General features: G+C 37.0%; 1 protein-coding gene across 1 annotated transcript; it reads left to right on the top strand.

Annotated features, from left to right (window-relative positions):
- The first annotated feature begins 584 nt into the window (after positions 1–584).
- On the top strand, positions 585–7,534 carry LOC122602965 (ABC transporter B family member 1). The gene is made up of 10 exons (XM_043775581.1): positions 585–1,076; positions 1,147–1,201; positions 1,323–1,498; positions 1,564–1,764; positions 2,215–2,474; positions 2,572–2,888; positions 3,107–3,330; positions 4,545–4,918; positions 5,369–6,083; positions 6,157–7,534. The coding sequence occupies exons 1-10, from the start codon at positions 645–647 to the stop codon at positions 7,435–7,437; spliced, it is 4,035 nt and encodes a 1,344-aa protein (XP_043631516.1). The 5' UTR covers positions 585–644; the 3' UTR covers positions 7,438–7,534.
- The last annotated feature ends 385 nt before the right edge of the window (positions 7,535–7,919 follow it).

Below are 7,919 nucleotides of genomic sequence, written 5' to 3'. Positions count from 1 at the left end.
GAAAAAAAAGATCAAGTTTTATACAACTGGGAGAATAAATCTTGCATGGCGGTTGAATTTTGCTTGCAGGAGTACATGTTTCACATATTTTTATTTTATATTTTGAGTATATCAATACTCACATTATTTTGCTCGAAAAGTGCAAATAAAATAACACATTTAAATGTCATTGAGATTAACATAAAATAAAAGTGTAAAAGTTAGGTAAGGCAGAGAGATTATGTAAAATTTAGAGGCTATATATGTTTATCAAATTAAAAGGTTTAATTTGTAATTTTTTTTTAAAGTAACAATACCTAAGCTTAAGTAAAGTCTGTAGTACGAATCATTTTTCAAAAATTAAAAATATTTCACAAATGTAAATACTGCTTAAAGGATGATAGTCATCATGTATAAACTTCTTTTTCAGCTATGATAAATGTAAAAAAACATTATGGGCCAAGTTTTATACCTCGCTGCATTATGGGGAAAAAAATTACCGTAGATTTTATAAAGAGGCAAAGTTAAATTAGGAAGCACAAAGAAAGGAAAAAAATAATTGACATCCCTTTTTAATTCTATTCAAGGAGGGAGAGAGAAGTTAAAACTAAAAGAGACAAAGGAGAGAGAAAGTGAGTGTGAAATAGTAAAATAAAAGGAAAGAAATGCCATCACAAGAAGAATCATCCCAAGATGAGATAATAAAGAAAGGCAGCAACAAAGAAGAACAGTGGAGATGGTCAGAAATGCAAGGTCTTGAACTTGTTTCAGAAAACCCACTTCCAAACTCCAATCAAAATCAAAACTTGCACACACTAACTGAAGAAAACCAAGGACTGGAAATGGAAAATGAAGGGAAAAACAGTGATAAAAAAGATATACAGAAAAAGAAGAAAGAGAAAGCTCAAACAGTTGGTTTTGGAGAGCTGTTTAGATTTGCAGATGGATTAGATTATGTATTAATGGGTGTTGGAACAATTGGTGCTTTTGTTCATGGTTGTTCTTTGCCTATTTTTTTAAGATTCTTTGCTGATCTTGTCAATTCATTTGGGTCCAATGCTAATAACATTGATAAAATGAGCCAAGAAGTCTTAAAGGTACTAACTTTGTTATAAAGTTTGATTCCTTTCCTTCAACTTCTTATCATTTCTTGATGGGTATTTGCAGTATGCATTCTACTTTCTTGTAGTTGGAGCTGCAATATGGGCATCTTCTTGGGCAGGTTTAATGCTAAGAAACTTCTTTTTGTTTCATTATATAATATAAATATGCTTATAAAGATTTTTGAAAAGGAATGAAAATTTTAATTTTGGGTATTTAATTTTAATTTTTATTTTTTGCAGAGATATCGTGTTGGATGTGGACAGGAGAGAGACAATCAACAAAAATGAGGATCAAATACTTAGAAGCAGCACTGAGTCAAGACATTCAGTTCTTTGATACTGAAGTCAGAACTTCAGATGTTGTTTTTGCTATTAATACTGATGCTGTTATGGTTCAAGATGCCATTAGTGAAAAGGTAAAGTTCATTCTTTTCTTTTTTGGTTATTTTCAAATTTTGCTGTAACTGTGTGTGTATTGCAGCTTGGGAATTTCATACACTATATGGCAACATTTGTTTCTGGATTTGTTGTGGGATTCACAGCAGTTTGGCAGTTAGCACTGGTAACTTTAGCTGTGGTGCCACTAATTGCAGTAATTGGAGGTATTCATGCCACCACATTATCTAAACTTTCATCCAAGAGTCAAGAAGCTCTTTCACAAGCTGGAAACATTGCTGAACAGGTGAACCATTATCAAATTACTCTGTTTTTCTTGGACGTTATCTTGTATAATTCTTTGCTTTTCTCCCTTAACTAATTAATTAATTGTACAACTTACAAAACTACTAGCGCTAAATTTTTTTACTGTTCATTATATGGGTATTGCTTAAAGTTATATTTATTTATTGTATAAGTTTCTTGTCCTTTAGGTGGATGACATTTTTTTGATGAAATTCAAGAAATCAGCAAGTTATCCTGTAAAAGAAAAAACAAATCTAAAATCAAGAAAAGATAAAGAATAATGTAATATAATCTGTTTTTGTTCAGTTTTCCATCTGGGTGTTCCTATTTTGAGCTGATTACTTTTTTTAATCTGTTCCTATTTTCAGCTAAATTGATGAATCTATTGTTTATAGTTGATAAAACTGTGTCTAACCATATGCGTTATTTCTTAATTTATCCAAATTTGTAGACCATTGTACAAATTCGGACAGTTTTGGCATATGTGGGTGAAACAAGAGCATTACAAGCTTATTCTGCTGCATTAAAGATCTCACAAAGACTTGGATACAAAAGTGGATTTTCTAAAGGATTTGGATTAGGAGCTACATATTTCACTGTCTTTTGCTGTTATGCACTTCTTTTATGGTATGGTGGCTATCTTGTTAGACACAATCACACCAATGGAGGACTTGCCATTGCCACTATGTTCTCTGTCATGATTGGTGGACTGTAAGTACTTTTTTTTTTTCTAAACTTACTCTCCTAAAGTCCTAATCATTTAATATTTACCATTTTCTGATCATGTTTTTATCTATATAAATTGTAGTGCTTTAGGCCAATCTGCCCCAAGTATGTCTGCATTTGCAAAAGCTCGAGTAGCTGCAGCAAAAATCTTTCGAATAATCGACCACAAACCAAGCGTTGACAAAAACGCTGAATCTGGTTTAGAGTTAGACTCGGTCGCGGGGCTCATTGAGCTAAAAGATGTCAACTTTTCATACCCTTCAAGACCAGATGTTAAAATTCTTGATAACTTTAGTTTAAGTGTTCCTGCTGGGAAAACCATTGCTTTGGTTGGAAGCAGTGGGTCTGGAAAAAGCACAGTGGTTTCCCTCATTGAAAGGTTTTATGATCCCACTTCAGGTAAATGACAATGACTCTTCAGTAATTTAGTCCAACCAACATACCTATGTACACCTCTAGTTGCATACTGTACAACACAATGTTTGCCTTTGACACTTCTTTTATTTCACTGACAGTTTTGTTTGCCTTGTTGTTTGGGGCAGTATAATAGAATTTATTTTTGTAGAAGCATTTATTAGAGACATTAAAGCAAGTAAGTCTTGTGTCACTTTTTACAGGACAAGTAATGCTTGATGGGCATGACATCAAGGGACTTAAACTCAAATGGTTAAGGCAACAAATTGGTTTGGTTAGTCAAGAGCCAGCACTTTTTGCTACAACAATTCAAGAGAATATACTATTGGGTCGACCTGATGCATCCATTATCGAGATCGAGGAAGCAGCTCGTGTTTCCAATGCTCATTCGTTCATTATTAAGTTACCCGACGCGTATGATACTCAGGTTAGTTCATCACTTCACCTGTAGAGCCGGTCTTATTAGAATCGATAAGGGTATTTAAGTCATTTTAAATCGGGACCCATAAATTTACTTTTTGTTCATGTACTTGTTATAATGAGACCCCACTTGGGTGGAGTATGTTGGCGGGTAAAATATAGTCACTTTGCCAAGAAGGTAAAACTATAATGAATAGGAAGGGCCGAAGGGGGAGTGGCTTTCTTTTGACAAAGTTGATTGCTTTTTGGTTGCTACATAATTACATTTTACTCAATGTATGAAGGGCCCATTTGGTCAATAGTTGGTTAAAAGAGTCAAACTGTGGTTGGTGGTGAAGCTTTCTTGTCATGGTCATGGTAATCCTTACACTTAAAACAAAACGTTTTATGATTATACAAATATGAATGCATCACACACCTATATTGTATAACTATACGATACATATAGTTTTGTGTATGGCAAAAATAAGTTAAGCTGAGTAGGGATGATACAACATGGTTGTTGAGTCAACAGTGCATGTGCATAGGCACGCTATTATGGATGAGATTGGTTGACCAAAAAGTCAACCCTAAAATGATCAAACGGGCCATTCATGTGCAGATGTACATGTACAACTATGTAAGTCATACATGTACAACTAAGATGTATAAACAAAAGTCATAGAATATTAAACGAGACAGGATTCATAGTAAATCACAAATTGACGCAAAATTTAGGCTATTTGTTGTCATTCAACCGCTACAAGATCAACTGTTCTATAAGCTCGGGCCTCTGTTGCTGACATTGTAATGCATACATTTTTGTTGCTGCATAATTACATTTTACTCGATAAAAGAAGGGCCCATTAAGAACATCCATTTATGGAGATGATACAATATGGTTGTTGTGTCAACAGTGCATGTGCAGATGCATGCTACTATGGATGTGATTGGTTGACCAAAAAGTCAACACTATAATGAGCTATAAAGTTAAAGTAAACAACAATTAAGAACAGAATAAGAGATCTAGTTTGACCAGGAGCATGTTGAGGGAACCCTTTGACTAATGACTAATCACAAATGAAGGAAATAATGCAAGATTAGATGCTTGTATAAAAATGTAAAAATAATAATAATAGAATGAAAGTGGGGTCTTGGTCAAAGTAATAATTTCTGTTTTTTTAGACTAATTCCTGAAATTATGGTAAAGATTAAATATTTAAATAAAAAGCATTATTGCAGGTTGGGGAGAGGGGGTTACAATTATCGGGCGGACAAAAGCAGAGAATAGCGATTGCGAGGGCAATGCTAAAGAATCCCGCAATCTTGCTTTTGGATGAAGCAACGAGTGCTTTGGATTCTGAATCCGAAAAGTTGGTTCAAGAGGCGTTGGATCGATTCATGATTGGGAGGACAACTCTCGTGATTGCCCACCGTCTCTCCACCATAAGAAAGGCGGACCTGGTAGTGGTTTTGCAGCAGGGTAGTGTTTTGGAAATGGGAACTCATGATGAGCTTTTTGCAAAGGGCGAAAATGGTGCCTATGCTAAGCTTATAAAAATGCAAGAGATAGCTCATGAAACTGCCTTGCATAATGCCAGAAAGAGTAGTGCCAGGTAATTAATGATCAATATAAAATGGTCACTATTATTTGACTTTTCTAAGTCAATGGAACAAATTTCGAACTTGAAATTGATAATGATTTTTTATTGGCATGAAGGAAAATTTATTTATACAGTGCACATGATTAAGAAACGAGGAAACTGTTAGATGCTAAGTTTGTGGAAAGATTAAAACCAATATTTTATCTACTTGAAAACCGTTAAGTTTGACCTCAAAAGTCAAAATCTAACTCTTGCAAATGGAATTTGTTTTCAATTTGACTATTAAGGGCAAATGCACTAAGACTCAACTTAATATATGATATAAATTTTAAAATATTATTTGGTTTTACGGTCACGCATATTATTTTGTTTGAAAATGGTTGTTGACTTCTATAGTCTAACTATACCTGTTAGACGTTAGTGATCTTGAATATTTACTTATGGATGTTCTTTGTTTTTTAGACCATCTAGTGCAAGGAATTCAGTGAGTTCGCCTATAATTACCCGGAACTCGTCTTATAGTAGATCACCATATTCCCGAAGATTGTCAGATTTTTCGACATCAGACTTTAGTCTATCAGTTGAAGGTGGTTACCCGAGTTACCGTCATGAAAAACTTCAGTTTAAGCAGCAAGCAAGTTCCTTTTGGCGGCTAGCAAAGATGAACTCACCCGAATGGACATACGCTTTGATTGGCTCAGTGGGGTCTGTGATTTGTGGGTCACTCAGTGCTTTTTTTGCTTATGTCCTAAGTGCTGTCCTGAGTGTGTACTACAATCCAGACCATGATTACATGATTAGAGAAATCGGGAAATACTGTTATCTGTTGATTGGGGTTTCATCTGCTGCACTCATCTTCAACACTTTGCAGCATTTTTTCTGGGATATTGTTGGAGAAAATTTGACTAAACGGGTGCGAGAGAAAATGCTGGCTGCAGTTTTAAAGAATGAAATGGCATGGTTTGATCAGGAGGAGAATGAGAGCTCGAGGGTTGCCGCCAGGTTGTCTCTCGATGCTAATAACGTCCGTTCAGCAATTGGTGACCGTATTTCAGTGATCATGCAGAACTCTGCCCTCATGTTGGTGGCCTGCACAGCTGGTTTTGTTCTTCAGTGGCGGCTCGCACTTGTTCTGGTTGCTGTTTTCCCTCTGGTGGTTGCAGCCACTGTCTTGCAGGTATGTGTACAACTTGATTTTATGGAGCGAGTTTTTGTTATTTATAGCTGACTTTTTTTCGTGTTATTGACAGAAAATGTTCATGCAAGGATTTTCTGGTGACTTAGAAGGTGCTCACTCGAAAGCAACACAGTTAGCTGGAGAGGCGGTGGCCAATATGAGAACAGTAGCTGCTTTCAACTCCGAGGCGAAAATTGTCAACCTTTTCACACTAAGTCTCGAGAAGCCTCTTCGAAGATGCTTCTGGAAGGGCCAGATAGCTGGGAGTGGATTTGGAATAGCTCAGTTTTTGCTATATGCTTCTTATGCACTTGGACTTTGGTATGCGTCTTGGCTTGTTAAGCATGGTATCTCTGATTTTTCAAAGACGATACGGGTTTTCATGGTTCTCATGGTCTCAGCAAATGGTGCAGCTGAAACCCTAACTCTTGCTCCTGATTTCATTAAGGGTGGCCGAGCAATGAAGTCTGTTTTTGATCTACTTGACCGGAAAACTGAGATCGAGCCCGATGAGGTAGACTCTGTCCCTGTTCCGGACCGTCTCCGAGGCGAAGTAGAGCTCAAGCACGTTGATTTTTCTTACCCGTCTCGCCCTGACGTACCAGTTTTCCGTGACCTCTGTTTACGAGCCCGTGCTGGAAAAACACTTGCCCTAGTTGGTCCTAGCGGTTGCGGGAAGAGCTCAGTGGTCTCACTGATTCAAAGATTCTACGAACCATCTTCGGGACGCGTGATGATCGATGGAAAAGATATCAGGAAATACAACCTAAAGGCGTTAAGGCGTCACATTGCAGTCGTTCCACAGGAGCCATGTCTATTTGCCACCACTATCTATGAGAACATTGCTTACGGACACGAGTCAGCAACCGAAACTGACATAATCGAAGCAGCCACCCTCGCCAACGCTCACAAGTTTATCTCTGCATTACCTGATGGTTACAAAACATCTGTTGGGGAAAGAGGAGTGCAGCTTTCAGGGGGACAAAAGCAGCGAGTCGCCATAGCAAGAGCGTTTTTAAGAAAAGCTGAGGTGATGTTACTAGATGAAGCTACAAGCGCACTTGATGTAGAGTCTGAGAAGTGCATTCAAGAGGCTCTCGAACGAGTCTGCTCAGGGAAAACGACCATTGTTGTAGCTCATAGGCTATCGACTATAAGAAATGCTCATGTTATTGCGGTGATAGATGATGGGAAAGTGGCAGAACAAGGGTCACACTCGCACCTGTTGAAGAACTACCCAGATGGGTGTTATGCCAAAATGATACAGTTGCAAAGATTCTCTCACGGGGAGGCTGCGAGTATGGTATCAGGGGGTTCAGGTTCGACTTCAAAACGTCAGATAGATGGGCAATGAATTGAAATGGTCACATTTTAATATACGAAAACTTGATTTTTGAATACTATTGTTATCATATATCATTTGGTATAGTAATATGAAATCATTAATAGAATAGAATAGTACTTGTGTATTATTTGGTGCTTTCAACGTGTTATATGTCTGGTTAGAAAGGATAACATGGTACATTATCCAATATATATAGCCCTGAAATATGGCTTAAAGATGGAACTAATCGTTCAAATATACTGTATAGACAGATAAGATTGGATCAATGGTGTTTTTGTTCAATTTTAGCAAGATGTCTAATATTGGTAGCCAGTTCAATGTTTCATAGACGAATTTATGAATCCAGCACTTACACAGCAAAAACTATGCTTGTCGACGGTGTATAAATGAGCGCAACAAAAGAGTGAGTGAGTTCCTGGCTTTGCAAAGTTAAGATTGGCCTGTCATGCATTACGCCATGTAGTTTTGCCTTGTGTGGCATACTAGTAAGG

The sequence above is a fragment of the Erigeron canadensis genome, chromosome 6 (assembly GCF_010389155.1).
Source record: "Erigeron canadensis isolate Cc75 chromosome 6, C_canadensis_v1, whole genome shotgun sequence".
In the NCBI taxonomy this organism is placed as follows: Eukaryota; Viridiplantae; Streptophyta; class Magnoliopsida; order Asterales; family Asteraceae; genus Erigeron; species Erigeron canadensis.
The sequence above is the reverse complement of the archived record's forward strand: the minus strand, read 5'-3'. Positions and strand labels throughout refer to the sequence as shown.

What these genes read in the sequence shown, in the direction of transcription:
- LOC122602965 (XM_043775581.1), top strand. Translation starts at nt 645, where the DNA reads ATGCCATCACAAGAAGAATCATCCCAAGATGAGATAATAAAGAAAGGC. An exon ending in AAGATGCCATTAGTGAAAAG is followed by an intron (nt 1,499 to 1,563) that starts GTAAAGTTCATT and finishes TGTGTATTGCAG; the next exon opens with CTTGGGAATTTCATACACTA. An exon ending in GTTTTATGATCCCACTTCAG is followed by an intron (nt 2,889 to 3,106) that starts GTAAATGACAAT and finishes CACTTTTTACAG; the next exon opens with GACAAGTAATGCTTGATGGG.